This window comes from Pinus tabuliformis, chromosome 5_2 (genome assembly GCF_031772625.1).
Source record: "Pinus tabuliformis cultivar Carrire ecotype Pingquan chromosome 5_2, CPIR1, whole genome shotgun sequence".
Classification (NCBI taxonomy): Eukaryota; Viridiplantae; Streptophyta; class Pinopsida; order Pinales; family Pinaceae; genus Pinus; species Pinus tabuliformis.
The window spans coordinates 63,462,552-63,489,407 of record NC_142306.1 but is presented as its reverse complement, the minus strand read 5'-3'; the positions used below and the strand labels follow the sequence as shown (position 1 = coordinate 63,489,407).

At 35.0% G+C, this 26,856-nt stretch overlaps 1 protein-coding gene across 1 annotated transcript in view; it reads left to right on the top strand.

The window, feature by feature from the left end:
- LOC149157558 (uncharacterized) overlaps positions 1-3,419 on the top strand; it is a 160,714-nt gene extending 157,295 nt beyond the window's left edge. The window contains exon 3 of the mRNA XM_089435851.1: positions 3,074-3,419. Within this exon, the coding sequence (XP_089291977.1) occupies positions 3,074-3,361 (288 nt within the window). The 3' untranslated portion in view covers positions 3,362-3,419. The remainder of the gene's footprint in view (positions 1-3,073) is intronic.
- The last annotated feature ends 23,437 nt before the right edge of the window (positions 3,420-26,856 follow it).

Here is a 26,856-nt window from a genome sequence, read left to right as displayed (position 1 = left end):
TTGAACATTAAGCTAATCTCAAACTAAGAATTGCACTCATAATCATTGCATACACATTCTAAGGCTAGTTGCATTAATAACTTACCTCCAAGCATAAGCTTGGTTGATAGCTTCTTAGGACAACCCTCTCTCATCTAGCTTGAGGGATTCAACCCTTCTTAGTGGTTAACACAGTGATCTTGTAGTCGTTAAAGCCACAGTCTCTACAACGTCAGAGGCACTGGGTGGTTGGAACACAGGGGGAGGTATCGTCAATCAGGCCATTGCCTGGTTCCCATTGACTTCCATCTCACAACCTACTCTAAAGACTGTTTCTCAAAACAATCAAGGGAAAGGTTCAACTTAGATTAGGCATTTAATCCAAAATTAACCAAGATCTTTGCATCACACATAGTTCTTAGGAGTTGCATCTTCATATAAGTTAACTCATCATATAAGCGACAATTGTCCATCCTGTTACTTGGTTATAATTCTAATAAGCAAGAAGTTTTTGATTCCATCAGGGACTGGTCTCAATATTAAATCTAATCAAATCTTTAATCTTGCTAAATTCTACCAAGTAGCTAGGCCACTCAATTGTGTCTCCCGAACAAGTTGGTTCCCATTTTGTTTTCCATCACCTCATTTCCATAGGAACTGCCCCCCATAGCTTGTTGTTGGGAGACAACTAGAACAGAGTGGGCGGGGATCAGAGTGACAAACCCTGCTCTGAGCTGTTGTTGCAGTGCCTGTACAATCCGAATGACAACAGGATCAGTTGATGGAGGTACACCATCCCGAGTGTGTAGATATATGGAGGAAGCAATCGTGTAGGCATGAATTACCCCTTTCCTCAGCGTGCTTTTTCCACCCCTCTGGTGTGTCTTTTACTCCTTTTTGATAATGCTTTGATGAGGAGCATAGATTAGGTGTCCAAGCTTGCTTTTAATGATATAGCATTGATTTACCCCTTAATGTTGAGTCAACTTCTCGCTCATTGAGAGTGGGACATGCAATGGGTTCTTTATTATGTGATGGAGCATCAAGTGCTCAGATACTGGGTGATGGCTAATGAGGGGGGTAGAGCTCATGCCGAACTTTTCCCAAGTGCTAATCAATGTTTCGATCATCTTTTGCTTTTTAACTTTTTTTTTTCTTCTATTGTGGCCATCTTATGCTTTGACCTTTCTTTTACTTGCATCAACCTCCAGGAAAAAGTCTTCCGGTTCTGACTCAAGGATGTGGATGTGAGGGTGCCAATCCCAATGAACCAATGACAAAAAACCTGAAAGATGGATGTGAAATCAAAGGAATGGTGAAAAGTGGCAAGCATGGAAAGGTTGTGGACACACTACTTCAATCCAAGTTTCCCAAGTAGTGTTCGTCCTATAACCCTAAGGCCTCAAAGGAGGTTTCACTAGACTAGGGTCAAATACTAACCCACCTGGTAAGGTGAGAGAATGAGCTTACAGTCAAGATTGGTCATTCATTCTATCACCCCTTTATCCATATTAGAATGCCCAAAACACCAAGTAAAAGCACATGGTTGCAAAATGGTTAAAGTACCTGCTGAGTGGTGATCGTCATTCCTTCAAGAGGAATGCTGGCTGGTGAGACTCGAGAGGTGTTTGATGAGGGCAGATGGTGGAGAAATGTGGCATATCATCATGTACTGAGCAATGTATAGGGCCGCTGGCTGGCTGGCTGTCCAAGATAGATATGGGGTTACCCACTTTTGGTGGGTAACACTACACTTTTATGTAAATTTTTATATTATCATTAATTATTTCATAATGTTTGAGAGGGGTTTCAACCTCATTGGACCTCATATGATGACAATGGAATTTCACATGCCATCCAAAATTCAGCAGACTTGGTACTTTTCGAAATTCCAGCAAAATAAATTGCATCAAATCAAAGATGAGTCCATTAAACCGTCAAAAGACACCAAATGTCACCCTGCTCTTTTGTGACATGCCACCTTTGAATTGTCAACCTGCTAAAAATAGAGATGCCAAGAATAACAAATCCGACTCGTAAAAAAAGAGTTCTAGAATATGAAAATAACTGCTCTAGTTATTGAACAAAAGCCTTGGTACGGATCCCCTTGTGTTGGATGACATAGATCCAACCTCAGAATGGGTAGAGGAGACTCAACTAATGGATTTTGATATTCATACTGATGACATAGGGTAGACTGGTTTGGATTTTGATCCACTAGTAGGAGTAGCACTAGGTCTGGCAGGCACTAGCCTTTTTTCTACTAGTACTACTACAATTGTAGATGTCCTTGAGTGGTCCAATGGGTCCGAGCTGGAAGATGGTTCTGTAGGTTATGCTAAGGATCCCATTTCCAGTAGTGGCGATGAGTTTGATGATCGTTTATGAAATTGGTGATAGGTAGTACACTAGTAGCACTCTGTGCCCTTTTGATATATTCACCATTACATGATACATACATGTGTAGACTTCGCATATTTTGTCTCTAATAGTTAGAAATCTTTAAAATAATATTTTATTTATAATTTTATGTTTTTTGTTTAAACTGAGTCACAAGCCTTAAACTGCTCTGATTTTAATTCGAGTCCGAGGGAATCCGAACAGACCTTGCCTGGTTCTGAGTCCAATTCTGAGTTTTATAACCATGCTTGAAATATAGGACGAGAAATATAATAGTGTATAGACTAATGTGTGCTATGTGCGGCCTTTAGTAGGTGAGAGGTATAATATATACATGGAAGTACAGTGCCTGACTTAACTAAGTTACACAAATCTCATCCACAAATTGAAGAAGACGAGTCAGAATTCTTACTTGGAATAAAAGGAAAATACGAATTTCTTGTCATCATTGCTTGGTGCCAGGAGAGTGTTTAAATCAATAATTATCGAAGACCAAGTGTTGCATTCCTCTCCACTTAAGCATCTCGTGACATATTTTTGACAGTTAAGTAGAATTGATGATTAACAGCTTCTATAGCCTATGCCGCAATCCCATTGATTTGTGATATTCTACTGCTGACAGTAGGATTTATGATTAACTTTGTTTTGTCATTGTCTTATGTTGTCTAGCTGTCATTCTATTTTGATGCTACAGCTCCATGAAGCAGTTATGCGTGAGGAATCGACAGAATTTGAAGAAGGAATTATAATTGAAGAATTCAGGCGAGGCTTCATCCTTGGAGATAGGCTTTTGCGCCCGGCTATGGTGAAAGTTTCAGCTGGTCCAGGCCCTGTAAAGCCTGCTGAGCCTTCTACAGAAATGGTTGATCCATCAGAAGTGACAGCTGAAGCACCAGAAGAGACAGCTGAAACACCAGAAGAAACCACTCGAATCACTGATGATCCACTGCCATCCGCAGATGCCTCTCCGGCTGAATCTTAATCGAATTCATAGAATGGCTCTATTTCTCATAGTAAATTTCTGTAAATACGAGTTGAAACATGAGTTTCCAATATAGGAATGGCCTGTTCTTATCTTCTCTCCACATTAAAAGTCATGAAATGGATGCGTCTGTAAAATATATATATATATATATATATATATATATATATATATAGAGTTTATGAAAAATAATCCATTATGTAAGATGGGATATTCTTAATTAATTGCTTATTTTCAGTTTTGAATGTCTGCCCCTTTTTTAAAAGTCTATCATTTTGCTGTTTTTGGGGCTTCCGAGACGTGGCTTGATCGACATTGCTATAAATGAAGACACTGTGGTTATGTTCTATATATATATATAAGTCAGAAAACACAATTGAGCTCCTATGAAAATCGGCATATATGACAAAACTTGTGCAATATGAGTGGTATGTATATTTGATTTTGCTCATGTATTTATTGTGTTGCTTTTAGAAGTGACGCTGAAAATGAAAGAAATTCAAAAGAAATGTTGTCTCCCTAGTGACACCTAAGCTGTACATTTTTGTAAAAATAGTGGATATACAGTGCGATTATGGGAATTTGGAGGGGCTGGAGCCTAGAACATCTTGATAGCATGGAAATAATTTAGATTGATACATCCTTTGGGCTGAAGTTTTTTCTCTATATGTTAAATTAAATCAGATGTTTTGTGGATTAGTTTTAGTGGTTGAATACTTTGAGCTACATGTAGGAGGTTTTAAGGTAGATGGAGTACTAAAGGATTTTCCCAGGTTTAAGGTAGATGAAGTACTTAGGATTTTCCTAGTGTTTCTTGGATATATATATATATATATTTCCTAGATACTCTGATTCTTAAAAAAGTTCTTGGTCTTGCTAATTAACAATTTTGTGGGAAAATCACTTTTCTAATTCCTCTAATCTCTCTCACTATATATGTTGGTATTCCAGCCCATTAAATTTACAAATAAGAAATAAATGCACAGAATGAGAAACTGAATCACACAAGAAAAATGACCAAGAATTACGTGGTAAAACCCTGATAGTGTGTCAAGGAAACTTCCATGGGGCAAGGGATTGGAATTCTTATTATACCAAAGTCAAGAATGACTCTCCAACATACATCAAACCTCTTGGGAAATCATTATTTTAATACAAAAACTTTGTTACATAACTCCATATGGTTGCACAACTCTTTGAATGATAAACCCATATTTACTAAGATAATTACGTTTTAACAATAATTTTAATTGTTATCATTCTTAACAATTTCCACCTTGACAACAATTTTCTAATGCCTTGCCCATGCCCATTCATTATCTTTTTTGCAAGCCAAGAGAAGCCAAACACCATCGCAACTTCTCTACCACTACTGACTTCATGAACATGTTTGCACAATTCTTTTGTGTGTGGACCTTCTTGAGAGCTACTTTACCGCCATCAATCACATGTCTTACAAAATGGTATCTAACATCAATGTGTTTAGTTTTGCTATGATATGCTGGATTTGTAGTCAAATTAATAGCACTTTCACTGTCACATAATACATTCATTTTCTCCTGCGTCCTTCCAAGCTGATCAAGTAGACCTTTCAACCAAATTGCCTCTTTATAGGGATCTAATGCAATTATATACTCTGCTTCAGTAGTGGACAAAACATTTCTTGAAGGTTTGATATCCAACTAATTGCTCCACCTGCAAGAGTAAAAACATATCCTGTAAAAGATCTCTTGTCCAAGTCACCTGCATAATCAACATCCACATATCCACAGACTGAATCTCCACTATCACTAAAGATGATACAATGGTCACTTGTGCCTCTCAAATATTGAAGCACCCATTTCACTGCTCGCCAATGTTCTTCTCTTGGATTTGCCATAAACTTGCTAACAACTCCAACTGCATGTGAAATGTCAAACCTTGTAGATACCATTGCATACATTAAGTTGCCTACTGCATTTGCATATAGTACATGAGACATATACTTCTTTTCTTCATTAGTTCTAGGACCCAAACTCGAATAAAATTTAAAATGGGAAGCTAAAGGAACAATAATATGTTTCACATTATCCATATCGAACTTTGCAAGTATTTTCTCCACATACTTCTATTGTGATAACCAAAGCTTTCCATTTTTCCTGTCTCTGTGTATCTTTATGCCCAAGATATGTTTTACAGCGCCAAGATCCTTCATATCAAATGTCCTTGAAAGTTGAGCTTTTAACCTGTTGATTTCTTCTATGCTTTTGCTTGCAATAAGCATATCATCAACATACAAAACCAAGATAATGAATATGCCATTGAAACTCTTAAAGTACACACAATGATCATACTCACTTCTAGTGAAGTTCTGGCTCACCATGAAGTAATCAAACTTCTTGTATCACTTTCTGGGAGATTGCCTCAGGCCATACAATGATTTCCTGAGCTTGCAAACTAATCTTATGTTGTGACCTTGTACAAAACCTTTTGGTTGTTCCATATAGATCTTTTATCCAAATCTCTATGAAGAAAAATTGTTTTAACATTTAACTGTTCTAACTCAAAATCAAGTATTTTAGTTAGTGCTAACACAATATGAATATAAACAAGTTTTACGACTGGTGAAAAAATCCCATGAAAGTCAATGCCTTGTACCTGAGAATACCCTTTTGCTACTAGCCTCACCTTATATTTTTCGACATTTCCATCAACATTTCACTTTAACTTGAAGACCCATTTGCATTCGACAACACTTCTCCCTTTAAGAAGTTTTACAAGATCCCAGGGTTTGTTCTTGTCTAAGGAATCCATTTCCTTGTCCATAGCCTTCTTCCATTTTTCACTATCTGCATCATCCACTGCTTCTTGATAACAAGAATGTTCCCCATCTTCAATAATCAACGCAATAGAGGAAGCATAACCTTAATACATTTTGGTGTTTTTTTTTCCCTTGTAGACCTCCTTAGAGTGGTTGGTTGCTGCGTTGGTTCCCGAACTTCTACAGTTTCCTTTACATCTTCTTCACTTTTTCTTCAGAAGTCTCTTCTTCCTTCTGACTTTCTAAAAAAGGTTGAGCCTCCAATTGAATTTGCTGATTGGGTGATAACTATTCATGTTCAACTTTTTCAACATCTGATTTTAGAAGAGAAGAATCATCAAATGTTACATCTCTATTAATGACTACTTTACGTGAAGAAGGATCCCACAACTTGTATCCTTTCACAACATTGTCATATCCAACAAAGACATAACATTTTGCTTTTTGGTCTAACTTAGAATATTGATTCTTTGGAATAAGAGCATAGACATTACAACAAAAATTTCTTAAATATGAATAATCACAAAATTGACCCGACCAAACTTCTTTAGGAATTTTACAATTTATAGCAACTTAAGGTGCTATGTTTACCAAATAACAAGCAGTGGATACTGCTTCTGCCCACAACTCTTTTTGCATGTTAGAATTGTTGGTCATGCTTCTAGCTCACTCCATAAGAGTGTGGTTCATACGTTCAACAATGCCATTTTGCTGAGGAGTATAGACAACAATTTTACGTCTAACAATTCCTTCATCTTTGTAATATTGTTCAAATTCTAAGTAAATTCACCGTCATTGTCAATTCTTAAATATTTAATTGTTTTTCCTGTTTTTTTTCAACCATAGCTTTAAGTTGTTTAAAATTAGTAAATACACCAACCTTTATTTTTAACATATAGACCAAGACTTTCCTGGAGTAATCATCAATAAATGTTACGAAGTAAGATGCACCTCCATAAAATACTCTAGGAGATGGTCTCCAAAGATCATAATGAATATAGTCCAAAACTCCTTTACTATTATGATTATCGACTTTAAATTTCTGTCTACATTGTTTTCCATATACATAATGTTTGCAAAAACCAAACTCAATGATTTCAAATTAGGAAGTAATTTGTGATTCATCAATACCTGAAGGCCCTTCTCGCTCATGTGACCCAATTGTTGATGCCATAGGCGAGTATCTTCTTCTGCCTTTTCAGATGCAATCACTGCCTCATTGACCTAAGTACTTCCTTTAAGTCTGTAAAGGTTTCTAATATCCTTTGCCTTCATAACAACCAGAGCACCCTTTGAAACTTTTAACACTCCACCTCAAAGTTAGCATTTCTCATTTTAACCATTTTCTTCCTACAAGGTTCTTTCAAATTTGCTTCACCTAGGTTTTTTCCTTTCCAAACTTTCTGCCTCCTCGTTTGAATTTTAATTTTCTAGAATTTTCAGCTAGGGCTATTTCAAAAAAAATAAAAATTGTTTCATTTTTATTTTATTTTACATGATATCAGAAAAAAAGAGACTAAATTCTCTTCTTTATTCAAAAACTCTCTTCTTTACTGAAAACCCCAACAACAAATTTCCAACCCAAAAAACACTTCATCAGAAATATCGTATTAGCAATGAAAAATACCCGTTATGTTTGCTCAGTTCCAAGACTCCTCTTTCACTGCTTTGAATTTCTCATTGTCCAATAAAAAATGGACCTTGCGGTTGCTCCTTTTGTTTTGTGGTTTTTTTGGGCAGCGTAACCTCATGAGCGTCTTTGGTGGCTTAACCTCATGCTTGGCTGTCAAATTCTTATTGCACGTAGATTCTTCCCTTGAAGACTGTGGTCAACAGAGGGTTACGATCAACTTTGCTTACTCGTTATGCAGGCTCCAGACAGGGTCGGCTCCCTCATTTCAGTTAGTGAGCAGACTCTATCTTCGCTTCTCTATGAGCACGATAATCCAAACAAAACCAGTGGCTTTGAACAACGACTTTATTCTTTTGAAACTGGCTTCAAACTTCGTCCCTTCTACACACTAATACCCACAATTGTTGGTCACACAAATGGCGACTTTGTCCTTACTCGATTGTGGCTTTCAAATTTCTTTTACTAGCAGACCATGGTCCTCACGCTCCTTGCTCTGATACCAATTGTTAGTATTCCAACCCGTTAAATTTATAAATAAGAAAGAAATGCACAAAATGAAAAACTGAATCACACAAGAAAAAACACAAAGAATTACGTGGTAAAACCCGAACAGTGTGTCAGGCAAACCTCCACGGGCAAGGGATTGGAATTCTTATTACACCAAAGTCAAGAATGACTCTCCAATGTACATCAACCCTCTCGCGCAATCATTGTTTTAATACAAAAACTCCGTTACATAACTCCCTATGGTTACACCACTCTGAACGATAAAACCATATTTACTAAAATAAATACATTTTAACAATCATTTTAATTCTTATCATTCTTAACAATGTTTTCTCTTATTTTTAAAAGCTTTCGGTCTTTCTAATCAAGAGATCTAGGAGAAAAGATATTTCTAAAGCCTCACGATCTCCCACTAGCTTTGGTCATTCACTATTTTGCAAAAACATTGGCCTAAGCCTTGCAATCTCCTACCCACTTTGGCCATTTACTATGCAAAAACATTGTTAAAATTTGGGTACCAGAGGACAAGTGGTTCCCTAAAGCTTTGATCTTTGGTTTAGGGAAAGTGTCGAAATTTATTTTTACTTTTCTCCTAAAGTGACTTTGTAAGTGGTAAAATAAATTTAATTTAAAAGTGATTTTATAAGTGGTAAAATTATATTCTAATTTAAAAGTGACTTTATAAGTGGTAAAGTTACATTCTAATTTAAATGTGAGTTTATTAAAGTCAATGAAGAATTAGAAAGTGAAAAAGTAACTATGGAAATAAAAGGCTAAGTGGGTGAGTTAAAATATAGAGAATGAAAATTAAATGCACATTTATTCTCATCCGTAGATCTAAATGAACCTCAACCATTAGATCTTAGGGTAAGCCAAGAGGTCATTTAGAGAGTAAAATGAGAAAATAAGAGGAAAAGATCATTCATTCTTTCATGAGCATTTGAAAGAAAGATAACATAGAGTAAGGAGAAATTTTTTGAGTAGTGAAGAAGTGAAGGAGAGCAACAAGAAGACATTTCAGCAAATCTGGGCAACAACATTTATTGGCACGCATCCCAATGCAAAACTGTACAACAGAAGAAAGACACAGATATCGAGGAAGAGGGACAACACAAAAATCGAGGAAGAGGGACGACGGCAAGGGCATAAATTTTGAGGCAGATTTGGGCACAAATTTCGAGGCAAACGTATTGTTGAAATCTGTACGGTCTGTACAACAAGTTTTGGGCACATTTTTTGAGGCAGGCCGTACAACATTTAACGCTGTTTTATTGTTGGAAAATTTTCTGTTTTTGCTATTTGCTGATTGGCACGATTTTCGAGGTGGAGTTCAAGCACGAAAATCGAGATAAGTTGTAATTTGTGGTCGCTGGAATTTTTAGTGTGTATTTCAGTTTCTCTATAAAAGCATTTTCAAAAATAAAGAAGAGCTCTCAAATTGGTTTTCCCCAAGAGTTGTAGGGGTTTTTCCAAGGTCACATTGATTAAAAATCACTGTGTTATTTTCTGTATGTGACTGTCATAATTTTGCTGTGTTTTATCTATGCAATTTCAATACTTGTGAAATCTCTAAATTTCTGTTTCCAAAAAAATAGTCATTTTCAAATTTTAGAATTTTTATCATGCTTGAATTTAAAAAACTAAATGCATAGAGTGATAAGGGAAACCGATAACTGAAGTGAAGATTGAAATTTCTTCGAATATTGACCTATTATGCTTCATGTATCCCTGGCATTTGGAAAACCAACAACCAAGTGATAATCTATGGCAGCTCCAAATAACTTAATAAGTACTTGCTAAGTACTTGCTTGCTTTATGCTTAGTGTCACTGTAAATGAAATCTCAGTAAATGAAATCTCATGGGTAAGTCTCATATTTTCTGTTTGCATTGCCCCTTGTTTCTATTATTTTATGAAGTTTTCCCCGAACAAAAACTCTTCGCTACCCCAGAATGGTGTGTTTGTAACGAATGATTTCAACAAACATTTTACGGAGAGTGCTCCATCCATGGCATCTGACCTCCCGATCTCCACTTTGGTCATTTATCATCCTACGAAAACGTTGGCTTATTATACTTAATGTCCCCATGGGATTTAAAAATTTGGAATCGGCCGGTTATATAGATTATCTATGACACTTCCTAGTAGCTACTCGCTTTGTTCTTAGTATGAAATTCATTTCAGATTAAACTTACATTCTTCTACTTCTACTTGCATTACCCCTGCTGTCTATTATTTTTATCAAGTGATGCCCACAGAAACATCTCAGCTACCCAGTAATGACATATCAGCAAAGGCTCTCAACAGACGTTTTACAAACTCTAAGATGTGGCCAGTACTTTATGCATGGCATCTGACCTTCGTGTGTACCTGACTTTGGGTTTGGCTTCGAGTCGATGTAGTTTAGATGAGATTTGCTCTTAGGTTGGATGACATATATCATGACAGCATTGTCAAATTGCATTTTACATTTTACATTTTGTGAACAAATATGATTGTTATTATTATAGAAATACAATTGTGTAAAATATAATTGTTATTATAGCAATGCAAATGTGTCGAATTGCATTTTTTTTTGAATAAATATGATTGTTATTATTATAGCCATACAAATGTGTAAAATATAATTGTTATTATAACAATACAAATGTGTAAAATATAAGAGATAGCTAGTAAAGAAAACACAAAAGTCAAGATTTTAGATAATTCAGAAATTTAAGATTTGATATATAATTTATAATATAAAAATATTCAATATCAAAATATATCCGCATCATGTACAAATAAAACAAAACATATTAATTTATATGTTAAAGGATTAAAAACAAATCAAAGTTAAATAAAACAAAATATATTAGTTTATACGTTAAAAGAATAAAAACAAATCAAAGTTATCTATAGGATAATAATAAAAATTTCAGCCAAATGATTATTAACTTTGGTTTATTTTAAGGATTTTAAGTTATATTAAATATTATTAGTTTCACGATTTCTATTATATACCATGTGATGGTATATAAGTAATAGGTTAATGTCCACTACAAAAATAAGGCATGAGATATTGCAAACAAACTTAAAATAGATTAGATTGATTTTTTTATCCAAATCTTTGTAGTCATTAATTAAAAGATTAATCATAATATAATTCAGATAGATATGTAATATAGAAGGGTTTAAAAGTATTAGGGTGTATATTGGAGTTTTGAGCTTTGACTTTGAAATTCGAATTCCACAACTTTGCAAATAAGCACTTAGCACATACACCTCATTTTGTAAGGGTTCCTACATTATATATCAATATACCCAGGCAGATGTAGATTCTATAAATGGTAAGAAGGCTATTGAGTTTTTATATAAGGACAATTCATTCCCTTGTAGCCACATGATTTGGAAAACCAGGGTGATTGAAAGTAGGAAGGCCAATTTACACCTAATGGGGATAGATAAATCTCTACCATAAATCCGCATAATTTTGGAATGGAAGGTTGTAATTCAAATTTCAGTGGTATTCCCTCGTAGAAGGCATAAGCTAACCCTCTATACATAATTTAAGATAAATAAATAAATTTAGTACAAATGATAGTAGAGAACAATGATACAAAAAGTTTGCCCAATTAAACTTTGATGGAGCAAATGATAACAAGACACCACAATACAAAAACTTTGCCCAATTAAAATTTGAAACTCTCTAATTTCACCTATGATATAAATTTTCACTTTTTATACAGCTCTTTGATCTAGATTGTTTTGAGAAGAATTATTAATCACCACAAGCTTGATATTTTTGATTATTTCATGAAAATGGTAATTCATTAGGTTGAAGGCATGTTCATTAACATTCCCCATCTCATGGCTAAGAAATTACATTTCTCGTATAAGAGAGTCAAATGAAGAGGTGGAATTCAGTTTCTCCTCCTCTCTAAAAAACATTATTGACCTATATTAACCCCAATTTACTCAAGTGGAAATTGCAGTATTTGGATGCCTTCATCTCAAGCATAAACAACCCATTTTAAAAATGTATTTTAGGAAAGGAAAGGAAATTGTGAACAAAGAAAATATAAGAGTAGTAGGAATTGACCATATTGAAATTATTTAAGAAAAAAATACAAGAAATAATGGGATAACCAAGTGGAAACTTAATCTCAAAAACATAGCTAAGGTGATGTTGATATACCATTTACATATAAGGAATACTTTTGGAACTATATGGAAATATAAACAAGTGGAAATGTCATGTTAGAAAATGTTTGTGTCACCAAAATTTTACAGAAATCACAAGGGGTTAAATTATTAATGCGACTATGAGGCAAGAAAAGGTTTATCATAATAATGATTTGCTTCAAAAAAAATGTAAAGGAATCTATTTACAATGATGATAATAATATAATGAACAAAATACAAACCAAGCTAGGTACTATATTACAAACAACCATCATCACTAGATGAGAATTCAACTACTGATAGGTCGAAGGAAGTTTTCATAGCTAAAGATACTATAATTGTTGCAAGTTTACGACAAATTTCACATATAAAATCTAAAAATGATCAAATTATGTGATGAGAGAAAGAAGAATGTTGAAGATCCTTGTAAATGATTTGAAGACTTTCTATTAAGTCACCTCTCTTGAAAACTTTTCTATTAATAGTAGATAGTGTTACTAATGTGGAAAATGGATTGGAAAAAATACTCATATTTTTTTATATTTCTCTATTACAAATTAGTGTAACAATATAAGTTTAAACTTTCAGTAAATACAAATGGGCATCAAAACACTTATTTCATGATATATGTCTCACATTACCAATATTTAAAAAATCATAACATTTTTTTGCGGAAATTTGGTTATTTTTTTTCTTTCAAAAATTAGAATGCTGGAGGATTTGAATTGGATTCAGCACCATCAAAAACCCTTGGGGCAAATCTTGAAGTTTGACCACTGTAACCCATATTTTCAAAAATTTGTGCAGATTTTATCATAATCTTGTTAGAATTTCAATTATTTTCTGGGCTGTGGGTTTTTAAGACTACGCTTATATATATATATATATAAAACAAGATTCTTAACTATGGAGATTCAACTCCACCTTACCATGGAGATTTTCAACTCCACCTTACCATGGAGATTTTTAACCTGTAAATAGACTTTGTTAGAATACCATGGGTCAATACCATGACTCACTAATACCACATGCCCCAAAACCATAACTCATGTTCATATGACATTTTTTAACTTAACCAATTTAATTAAAATGGAAGAAAGGCTATAACTAGTTTTGAGATAAATTTGAGCTCTTGATATGTAACTATTAGTAAGAATATTCCAGAATATTTCATAGAAATTAAATCCCTACCATCCACATAATAATTATTGATAATTAAATAAAAATTCTGAAAGTCTTATTCGGAAATAATCATGACTATTTATATAACTATCACATATTTATATCTAGTCTATCCCTAAATTTAAGAAATAAGTGAAAGAGAAAAAAATCAAATTGTAAAACTAGAAAAAATAAGAAATATTGATGACTGAAAAAACAATTAAAATAAAAAATGATCACCAAAAAACCAAAAAAATAAAAAAATTAATGAGTTAGGATCTAAAAAACAACTTTACATGTCAATACAATGTTTTGAAAGATAAATATTTTTATATTATAATATTAAAAAAAAGAATTTGGAAAAAAAACCTAAGAATCCAAAAGATCTAAAAGCCCTAAAAAGATATCTTTGTCCTAGCGTTGCAAAAGAAGTAGGATGATAAATATTCTATTATTATTGACCAAGTAGGATGATAAATATTCTATTATTATTGACCTTAACCAGAAAACAAAGCACAACATTTGAGTTTTGATGCAGAGATAAAATAATTTCAAATCAAGACGCCAAGATAAAATAATTTCAACTCCAAGGTTGTTGATTCGCATCCAAGATCGTATTAGAGGTTTCCTAAGTTTTAACAATAGCACTTATCATTCCTTAATAAAAACAATCAAGAAAATAAGAGTTCAGTAAAGAAATAAAGAACTTCACCAAGAAATTGAAAAGAATAAATCGTAAACTAAGAGCTGAGAATCAAGAGTTATAAGACAAATAGAAAAATATGCAAGGTGGATTATAGAAATAATGTACATTTATTGAATAGGCTACAAAGTCAGAGGCAATATTTTGTTTCATAATTTGAAAGTTATAGATTTGGAAATTACTATAATATATTGAGCTTGTTGAAATTTCATAGGAGTCAGAAAATATGAAAAAAGGAGAACAAACTCAATTTTCTGCATCTTAGGAGGTGTCATTGTTGAAGCCTCCCAAGAATCCACCCTTATTTATATGAAACCTTTTAAGTTATATTATTATCTATGATACATATTTATGACTGTTGAAATATATAATGGTTCTTTTTATATGGTTCATATGTTATTTGTAATCCCTTTTTCATTTAAATAGTATGCGTTTTTGTTTTTGACCCAAGATTTATGGTTACTCACTTGTTAAATTATTATGATTATAAGTTGAATTTTTTTTATTTATCTTTCTATTGAATTTTTTAAATAATATCAAATAATACTAATGTGGAAAATAATGAATTTATAAAATTAGTGATTTTTAGTTATAGGGATTGGAAATTTATTTCAAGATTTTCTAGTGAATTAGCTGAATAATATTACTGATCTTTTTATTGGTATTATAAATATATGAAATTCTTTGCCTTATTTATTTATTGCAAAAATATGATGAAATGTGATGGTTAATGTAGATATGTTTTCCTTATACTCTTTTTTTATTTATAATTTGCAAAATATATCCATTCACAAACATCTAAAAACAACATCCTTAAACCAAAATTTGATATGGAGGTGGCTAAATAAATAATTCATATATAACAAAATAATGGAATATAGCTTAATATGTAGTGAATTATGATGCTTTGTAGGTTTATCATTGTTATTGAATATACAATATTTGTAACTTCATTAGATTTTTTCATGATTTCACATATAATGTTATTTTGAGTTCATCTTGATTTTGTTTTGTTTTGTCATTTCTCTTGTTATAAAAATAAAATTTGGACCATGGTTCTTGGTTTCTACAATTGGGATATCAACAATAACTATCCTTTTCATTTCTTCCCCGATGGGGGTGCATTTGAGTTTGGGCGGCTTGACAGCCCGCATGATTGCCATGCGTGAATGGGGAGTGGACAATCGGGAGGCTGACTACAATGAAGGAAAAAATACATGGAAAATTTTAGGGGCTAATATTCGCAGGTGGGCCGATTTTCCATGATTAAAAAAAAAAATGATTCGCCAAATTTCATTTTTTTATAAAAATGATTCGCTCAAATTTTACAATATAAAATTATTTTAGCTTAAAAATCGCCAACATTATATAGAGAGTATATATAAAATCATTATAAACTTGAATTATTTTAAAAATATATCAATAAACATTTTATAGTTTGCATATTAGGGACTAGTGAGATTCACCAATTGTTTTAAACTTCAAGATAATTTTCATCCTTAAAATTTTCCCTGAAAAAAGGTTACCACCTATCTGATGGCGAGGTACACGTGGCTGCTCCGCTGTCTCTATAATATCAAAGGGGATCCCTTGTCTCGTCAATTTAAAGCGGGGCAAGTGGAGACAATACAATTTTAGTCTGACATTCCCCTAGTTATTACGATCAGACAGGGGAGTTTGCTCATGGAAATACTTCAACGTCGTGCACACATGTTTGGGGTGTTAAATGGAAGCATGCATATGTGTGTCGCAACACCCACTTGTCTTGCCTGTGTTATTGCTCCTTCAGACACTACATCTCACCCATTATACTCGTTGGTAAGGAGTCTACTTTATAAGTGTGGGAGTATTACTGCAGGGTGGTGGATTCTCTGTTTTGTGCTTGTGGATACACACTCAGTTCTTCCTATGACGGCTTAAAACAATGGATCCTTGTTTCTCAACAATATCCATACATGTCTGATTTCTTACTTCCATCTGCTCTGTTTTATTTTCATGGGTCGTCTTAACTTACACCTGACTCTCCTTTGAACTGGCACGAAGTTTATTTGTAGTAACTATCCATGTTTTTCATCCTGTTCATCCACAATACAATGACATGTCCATCCTTCAAACTTGTCGATGTATTTCCTCCCGCTTCCTCTTAGATTCCTGACATGACTAACATTTCATTTAGCTACCCAGTCCTTGTTTGTGGGATGTGGTATCCGAGAACTTTTTCCTTGTGGTTTTGATTATTGGTTCAAGTTTCAGGTCTATTGACTAGCCTTAACTCTTCAAATCGGTAGTGTCATGTTTCCTTTTGGTAAATGGGTACCGGTTTCTCAAACTCTCCTCAAACTCTATCTCAACCATTTCGTCCTGGTGTATAATTTTCAACTGCCCCTTCCCTTAATCTGGGGTAATGGTGCCTGGGTGGTATTGAAACCTGAATTTTCCCCTCTACCTATTCATACATTTTGGAATCAACCCTTATCAGGTCGACCTTTGTAAACAATGTTGATGGTATCACGACTCTGTCACCTAGCTGAAGCGGAGGCACACCAGGTGCTTCTTCCTCTCGATATCGATGCCTTTTAGATGAAATCTGGCGACTTATCATTTCGATGTGGTCCCCCCATAGATTAGAAATGAAATTCTTCAGTTGGAAGCTAAAGAATTTGGAGACAAAGCTTAACATTCAGACTCAGAAATCATTGGTTCAACACTCTGATGTATTCTTAGTCTGGGTAAATTCCAGAAAAGGAGACTCTATTTTCTACACTCATTGGCTCTACATAGGAAATTAGACACCTTGTTGCATATGCTAATAAGAGACAAGCAAGTTGATAACTATAAACTATTTGCAGGGCAGGAGGAGATCAAAAGGATCCTCTGGGACATATGATACAAATTTGATGATTTAGACTCCAGGATGACCTGGGTGGAACATTGTGTGGCTTCTGACTCAGATTCTAGCTTTGGTTCAAAGCTTCCTACTCCAACTATCATCACCGCACCATCAATAGATATTCCTTAAGGCAACATCAATGAAGTTTCTCCTCAAGGCAACGTCAATGTAGTTTTCAGTGAGTGTTCTAGGTTAAGTATTACTACTCTTGGTCTATTTTGGTCTATGTTTAGTTCTTCCTTTACTCAACAGTATGGTGAATTTCATGGTTTATTGGACTATAGATGTTCATGGTTTTGCTTATGTTGTCAAGTCCCTAATATCCACTGTATGGGATTTCAGACGAGCCACCCTTTGTTATGCTATTATGCATGTCCTTTTTGGTTAGATGTGGACTACTGGGAACAAATGGTAGAGAGTGTATTATCTTGTATCAAGTCCAGACATAGTTTTATATAACAATATCGTTATCGATGTAAACTTGTTTGCTTACAAAAAAAACACTCTTTTAATTTCTTGAGTTTTACTATTTTTCTCGACCTTATTTCCCGAGATGAAGCAATTTTTTTACACTAATTCACGACTTTCATCATTGGGATATTTCAATAATCGGCACTTTCATTTATGGTGTTTCATCACTCTACCCTACCTCATTTCTTGAGGATGTCAAATCAATTTTGTTGTGATTTTTATCTTCTATCATAAGGATGTCAATCATAGTTTCACCTTACATTTATTGTGTTTCATCGATCTACCCTACCTCATTTATTAAGGATGAAACATTCAAAGTCATATTGTGATATCATCTTCTATCATTTGGGTATGAAAAATAATGAACCCTTGCATTTTTTGTGTTTGGTCACTCTGAATTGTCTCATTTTTTGAAATCAACAAGTTTGATAAATTCATATTGCAAGAGAAACATATGCATTATAGGAAAAATATTCCAATAGACTAAGCAAGAAACCCTTAATGTGTGGGTGAAGCTCATAAACACATAGACATATAGACAATGTACTTTTCCCTCTAAGGATAACTTACATGTTAAGGGTAAATGAGAGGAAGGAAGAAAATAACTCAATTCCATATGGTTGCCCTTAGTATCCAACAAGTTCCACTTGATCTCTCTTTAGCTCCAATTCTTCACTAATAATGTACATAATCAGACACCAAGGAAAATTTTAAGGATGGAAAATTTTCTTGAAGTTTAAAAACATTGGCGAATCTCACTAATCCCTAATATGCAAACTATAAAATGTTTATTGATATATTTGTAAAATTATTCAAATTTATATAATGATTTTTTATATAGTCTCTATATAATGTCGGCGATTTTTAAGGTAAAATAATTTTATATTCTAAAATTTGGGCGAATCTTCTTTTATAAAATTGGAAATTGGCAAATCTTTTTTGTGGAAAAATCATGGAAAATTAGCCCACTGGGCGAACATTAGCCCCTAAATTTTTCCATGTCAAACACCTTCCTCGTTCCTTATCAATCAGATAAAATAACTTGCATAAAGAAAATCTCATTTAATTACTCAACCCAACTAGAACAACATAAAACCTCATTAAAGATGTTTAAGGATCAATAAATCAAAGAGAATTTTTGGGGGAAAGAAGATAAAAGTACATTGATTTTTAAAAGAGTTACAAGAAGAATGATACCTTAACATTTTCTACTATACTCTTAGCTCTGAGACCCAATTTCTTCTCCTTAACCATAAGTATACCTCTCTCAACCAACTGATCTAGGAACTTTATTGTAGTGAGATGGTCTATTGAATGGTTGATGAATCTCACCTAAACTTTAATCACACCATGAGTTTGATGTCTAGCTCTAAATAATGGTAAAACTAACATCTAGGAATTATCATTAAAATTATCTACAACACGGATGCTTGTGATAGTGTCCTTTCCATTATCTTTGGTTCTCTTATATATTTTGGAGGAGATGATAACAAGATTGCATGAAATGCATAGAGTGCACATGTGAGGCATGCATAATTTTCACAGGAGCCTTTGACTTTTTCCAACTCATTTTTTAAGCATTCCTTGTGGTTTTCTCTTTTCCAAGGCTTTAAGGGGTGGTTACGGGTTTTATGTGGGAAACTAGAAACTTTATGAAAAACTATTTTGTGAGAAAATTAATCTCAGTCGTGTTTGTGAAAATACGATATTCCATATAGGAAAGACACCTTCACTAACTACTCACACGATCAAATCAAAGATCATAACACCAATATTTTTATGTGGTTTACACCCTTTAAGAGTGAAACACTCCACAACCTTAACCAACGTGGTCATTTGAAGAAATTTATTAATGCAAAAGAAAATTTGTATATAAGAGAATTCTTACAATCGATCTTTAGCAATGACCCTCCATGCGTTGAAATATGTAACTAGGTTTGTCCTCGCATATGTAATCATGATTTTATGTATTTGATGTAAAGAGAAAAAGAAATTTATTATTGTCATTCTTGAGGCATGGGTTTCATCCTCAAGGAAAATTTATTTATAGGACAAGCATTCATTGAGTGCTTCTAGGGCTTTTCATTGAGTCTACAATTCAATTGAGTCATTTTCATGTATGGAAGACCCTTTTTGACATGTTACATATTGTAAAGAAAAAAATTATTTGAGTCAAAATAGAGTCAAAGACCCTCCAAGACCTTGTCATGATGCTACAACAAGTCGACCTTCAAAGGATCACAAGTCGACTTGCCTAGAGGAACAAGTCAACTTATTAGGGAACTCGAAGAAGCCTATAAATAAGGATACTTGGCCTAATTGAATGAATATACATTCACATCTAATAAGTTCAATCTCAACAGAAGAAGAAGTCTCATATCAAGCGAAGAAGGAAGAGACTATAAGAAAGATAAATCAAAGTATTTCAAGGTTTGTTTTCGGCTAATCTCTCACATGTGTGGACTATAATTAGGGCACATTTTCAACTACAAAAAGACTAAATTAGAGTCAAGTTAATGAGTTGGATCAAGGGTCAAAGAAGCATCAAAGTACAAGCATAGTAGTCAAAGAAAATAAGCCTATCCAAGCGAAGGTAAGAATCTAAACTGCCCCAAATCAATCACACATGAAAAGTGCAGTAAGTCTAGGAGGTCAAAATTTGCAGGTAAGAGGGGCCAAAGTTGTAGTCAAAGTTGTAGGTCAAAATTATTGGTTAAAGGAGAAGTGGAGGTTGCTATAAGGCAAGTTTGACTTGGTTTGATAAAGTGATTCAAGGAGAATTTTGGCTTGGTCTTGGAGGGGTCTTGGTCAAGGGTCATAGGTCTTAGAAATTGTCATTTGAAATTATATAAGAAGAGAATAGTTCTTGTGGGTTTTCCTCTCAAAAGGATAGGTTTTGGCTTTGGATGATTGCCTATATCTTGTGTCCTCTTGTCTCATTATTCTTTATGGTTTGGTAGATGTTTGATTATAAGAACATAATAATAATAAGTGAAAGAAGAAGCTAATCAAGTTAAGTTTAAAATAGATCAAAAGAAGTTATCAAAGTAAGAAAAATCATCTAAACTATCTACCCCTAGATTTCTCAACACCATGCTCTTTAAATAGAGATCATGGACTATTCGTGTGTTAAGCCACAAATTAATAGCCTTTACTATTAAGGAGAATATGGGCTATTGGATCACTCTACGTCTAGAACATATCATGATCATTGGATTGCAATGAAATTAATGCATACTTAATAAACACATTAATAAACACTTTTAACTAATAAACACATTAGGCCAAGTTGAACTTAATTAACTCCCAAGTGTCTAAATATCATAACATCTCCCTTTAAGAGAAAATTGGGATAGGGTTGAAGGATTTACAAAAGTGACACAATATGAGAGGAAGGAGGTATTAAAGCCCATTCCCCTTTAATGAAAAATTCTTGGACTCCTAACACAGATATAGGTTTAGAAAACTTTGTTTCTATAAGAGATTTTGGGAAAATGTTTATAACTTGATCATCTTTAGGGAAAAAAATCAATTCAATAACTCAATCATGAATGAGATTTTTGATGAAGTGTATTTGTATCTCAATGTGTTTGTTGTGATGGTGTTAAATTTTATTTGTGGTAAACTTAATGACACTCTAATTGTTGCATTAGAGGGTGGTCAGATGTTGCTACTAGAATACAAACTCTAAAAGGATCTTTTGAAGCTACAAGACTTCATGATTTGCATTAATAGTTTATTGATACTCTACTTCCACTAAAGAAAGCGGAATAGCCCACTAGTTACAAGCCCAAATGATAGTTCCTTAACCAAGATTGAAAAACCTACAATAGACTTCAAATCATCAAGGTTAGTAGCCTAATCAAAATCAATGAAACCAACTAATAAGGGAGTCCTCCCTAAATTATAATGTATCCAAATTGAATTGTGCCCTAGATATATTGAGGTATCCTTTTCTTTCTTTCGAAAGAATTTCATGGGGTTTTTGCATATATCAGGAAACTAGACCAACAATAAAGGAAATATCAGGACAAGTGTGATTCAAATATGAGAGGAGACTAACTAACTGATAGTACAAGTGGCATCAACTTTGGGTGTAGTGTAGGTGGAAACATGTTTGACTCCAGATTGAAAGGGAGAAAGGGATAGTTTACAATCTTGTATGTGAAAGTGGTGAAGAAGGTCACATGCATGGTTAGATATGGAAAGACAAAATCCTTACTTGGTTTGCAATACTTGGAGGCCAAATAAATATTGCAAACATCCTAAGTCTATCATTTCAATCTTCTTCTTAAGGCTTGATTTCACATGGGTTAAAATTTTAGGGTCACTATCAGTGAGGATAAGGTCATTGACAAAAATAAATATGATTATGAGATAGATTCCTACTTTCTTGGTGTAGAAAATGGGATCAAAATGACATCTAGGAAGTCAGTGTAAAGAAGAAAGTTATCCAATTTTGCATGCCAAGCTCAAGAAGCTTGTTAAGACAATAGAGAGATTTCTTAAGGTAAAAAATAAAGTTTTAGTCACTTTGAACATAAACAAGAGGTCGTTCCCCCATGCATGAAGGTGAAATATTTAACATCCATCTGATTGACCTCCCATCCATGTGAGGAAACAAGGGTTAGACAAATTGGATGGAATTCATATTGGTGATAGGGGAAAGTTTTCAATGTAGTCAATTCCTTCAACTTGAGAAAATCCTTTAGAAAATAGTAAGGCCTTGTACCTTTCAACACTTCCATATGATGCATACTTATTTCTCTACACCCATTTACATTTGACAAGTTTTCTTCCTTTTGGAAGAGGTATAGATTCCCAAGTATTGTTTTACATCAAGGAACAATATTTTTTCATTCATCATTATATCCTAATCTAGATGGTCTCGAGATTTGGCAAATGTTTATGGATCACGAGTCTTTAAAAATTTCTCCAAAAGAGAGGATGCTCATTGGAACTACAAATGAGTACGACGTTGGTCTGTAGGATCACTAACAAGATCACTAGTTGCTTCTCATGTTGAATGGACCCATATAGGAAGATATAGTGCTAGTGCAAGTTCATGTTCAATGGACTCATCTAGAGAAAGGTGAGTAGGTGTGTTATAGACATTTTTGGGAATTGCAACCCCAATCAAAACATGTCCATAAAACAAGGGCTCCTAAGTCCCTAAAAGTGTTGTTCCATACCCTAAAAGAACAAGGTCAGCTGATTACATCATCTCCTAGAAGTTCTCCATGAAAAACTGCTTAGAACTGGTCAAAACTGGACCATCTCACCTGCTCCATGGTCAAAGTGTGATGCATCCCACCTAAATGCACACGGGAGGTGCGATGTATAATAAAAATCCCTTCTATGGGGTGCGATGGGCGAGAGTGGACAAATGGCAGAGTCAAGTTGAGAGGTGGATGATCATGGAATCTTCCAGAAACTTCTCCTGTGACACTTGCCTCTCTGAACTCGCCCAGGGATGAGTAAGAGATCATCAATCTCCAAGTGGAATCAAGAACTATCAGATAGAGGACACTAATCAAATCTCAGAAGCTGACTCACCTCCCTGCAATCATCTATATATGGATCCCTCATCCTAGAGATCTAGAGGCTGGAATTTTGTATCTTGTAAGGAAGTGCTGCTAGTTTCTTGGTGTAACATCATAGTGTTGGGTGATCTAAGCTTTTCATGAGGTGAAGAAGGGATTTCTTGCTGAGAGGATGACGCTAGGTCAGAACAATTGGTTGTAATCCTCTTTGCTATTCTTGATATTAATAAAGCTATTCAAGTTTTCCTCCACATTCTTGTATGATTAATGATATATGCATTTGTGTGGTCAATATATATCTGGTCCTATATTGTTTGTGATAGTAGATCTCTGTTCTTGGATAGTGTTATGCTGCTTTGATTCCACAGGTGCTCTTTGAAGCTGGGTAGACGAGGAAGCAAGTGGCAAAGATCTATCAGAAGGGAGAGGAATCAAGCAAAGAACCAAGCGCAAGACAGAGGTTGGTCTCCTTTGTGCCCCTCTTATCTACTTCTCATAAAGGAAAATGAAAGTAGTTTTAGTTTGTTTGTTTCTAAGATAGCTACCAGTCTTCGTGGGACTAGTAGCTCTGCATGGACACTAGATTTCCCGATAACAAAATGGTGACTCCACTAGGGATTGATGAGACATTTCTTGCGTGAAAAGACCATTCAGGGATGGTATTTGACTATTTTCTATGTGTGAGCCGGGGAATGAAAGCTGGTCTACGAGCTTGACCACTCTTCCTTCATGCGGAAAACACATTACTCTAAAGAGTGAGGAGACAATGGCTCCCATGCAATAAATATAGTCACGTCCAAGGAGTAGATTATAATCTAGGGGTCCTTGGACTACCATTACATTCATGTGAACGGTTTTCCTTCTCAATGTTATTGACACATTGGGAAGGATCCCTAACGGTCGACCGGTTCCTTTGTTAAAGCCTGTTAGATTTCTCATCTCAGGCAAAAGCGATGGCAAACCAAGCGCTTTCCAAGCAGTTGAGGAAAGGATACTCACAGAATCCCCTTCATCTATGATGGTACCGACCATGACCATTCTGTGTATTTGTGCAATGATGCGGAATGGTATACTAGCCGGTAGACGGGGTCTGCCTAGTAGGTTCCAGTTGAAGGAAACAACTAGGTTGCTTGGAGGTGGGACCGAATAGACGGCCGGATATGACTTTGACGAACTTCCTTCCTGCGATAAAGGAACGGGTAGACTGCCCCCATGTTCATCGGAGTCTGTGCTTACGAAGAGAATTTGAACGGTGTCGTTCTTGTTCTCTCCGGTGACTGTATCATCTGAAGATGGACCTTCTGAAGGCAAGACCGGGTCAACTGCCGCCTCGAACTTTTGACTTTCATCTGGTGTTGGTTCAGATGGTTTATCTTCAATAATAGATGCTTCGACCGACCACAATGGCGTGTCGGTCGGATTTTCAACTAGTGATGGACTCGGCAAGAGTTTCTTATATCCAGGAGGAATCCGTAACGGTGAAACCAGACGGTCATCCAAAACTCTTTTAGCTTCGTCTAAGAAGGGACAACGGTGGATGGCATGATTGAATTCACACAGTTTACAAGGAAATTTACATTTCCTTTTTTGTCCAAACGCTTCGTTTTCACTAGTTGATGATGTACTTTCAACATGATCTTCAGAGGTTGATGACACCAGGTTGTGCAAACGAGGAGACCAATCCCTTAAGATTCGAGGGATGCAGGGACAATCTCGATGATAGTGATCTCCTTTGCAAATGACACATGGAGATTTAGGCTTTGACAGTGCAGTGTGTGGATTTTCACTAGATGATGCCTGGTTGCCCCTTTTCGCCTTCGAATCCTTCTTCTTCTTCTCTTTCTTCTCCTTCCCCTTCTTCTCCTTATTGGTTACTTGATTTTTGGCTTTACCAGCTTCATCAAGTGAAGAGGAAGGAGGAGAGGGAGAATTGGACGAAGTAGAAGGTTGGGGGGTAGCTTTGGTATCTTCTAGTTGCTTACTTGATTGCTCAGGAATCACGGTGTTCTGAACGACAGAGGTGAAGAAGAGCCATACGGGTAGGCCGATTGTCAATCCTGGTAGCGACAATGTGGCCATATGGGGTGCACCAACATCTCCCCAAGAGGAGAAAGGACTAGGATTTCCTCCAAGGGGAAATCCTTGGTTGGTGGACTCCATTTTTCTCAACCTAAGACCAATGTAGGAAAGGTGACGTTTATTCCGATTAAAATAAATTTTAGACACTTTGACACAACTTGTTTTTTCAATTTTTAAGAGTTGAGAAAAAACAAAAGATGACTCTAGTCGCCTTCAATTTTTAATGAGCTTGAAGTGACAAGTGCTAAAATGGACCTTTTCCTTTAAGGAGTCTAAAAAGGAACGAAAGAGACTACTCTGGAAATCTAGACAGAGGGATTACCAAACCAATCACAAAACTGCAGAATACTTTTTATGGTATGGCAGTCAATCTTCCCGAATGCTGTGTTCAGTGCATTGCGATCGATAGGGTGGCAGACACGACTTCCTATGGATAAAGGATATAGCCTATTGTGGTCTCCCAATATATACTCGACGGTACGTGGGAGCACAAGTCCGTACTGGCACTTATCGTCTCAAAGTGGAGGAATCACCCAACCAGCAATGAAAACAACAGTTACCAGGATTTACGACACCGGAATACGTCTCTAGCCTAGAATTCTAAATGTTGTGCGTTAGGTTCCAAAGCGTTTTTAGATTCATTAAATTCATTTTATAGTTGATCTTGTTTAAAAAATTTTCCTTTCAGGTTCACCGCGTGATGTAGATATACAATTCCTAAAGTGCAATCTAAGATGATAAACAATCGTTTAATCTTCTTTTTGCAATGAAAATCCTAACTACTAAAGAAAGAGAGATGATATTCTTTCAACATAGAGCAGAGAGCACACACTATATGCACTGTCCTAAATCAAACCAACAAACAATCTAAATGCAAATGCACATGCATGTATTTGTTTTCAGCCTTCTTAATGTGTGAATGATAAAAAGAAAGCTAAGCGCAAATCTGAATTATTTTTCAAAGCGACATTACTAACAAGCTTCTTTTCAAGACAAAATGAAGAAAATGACGACACTTTGCGATTTGGAATTGAAAACTTGCTTTCGACCCTTGAAAAACTACTAATTCAAATCAAATACAAGAGTAACAGTGTAATCGACTATCAAGAACAATCAGATTCTCTTCTATGACTGAAAACGACACTTGCGACACTTCCAAATCAAGAAACGACAGTTCAATTACGCTACTTCTTTGTAAAAGAGAACTGAAAATGGCTCACAATACATAAAAACATTTATAGTTCTTTGCACAATGGAGGCGGAATGATGGAAAGGAAGGGGGTTTCCACAGTGGTATACTGATCACAGACAACAAAACTCCAGAATAGAGCTGAAAAGAATGAATAAAAACCAAGACCTGGAGGCAAAATTAGCCTTTTATGATCATCACACCTGTAACACAGGGAAACAGGGATGCATCCCACCTACTGCACACGGGAAGTGCGATGCATCCAGATTTCCTTGAAGAGAGGGTGCGATGGTACAGTGCGAGACTTTTGATCCAGTTCTTGATCACAGTTTGCAGCACAGTTCAGGGATTTAGGC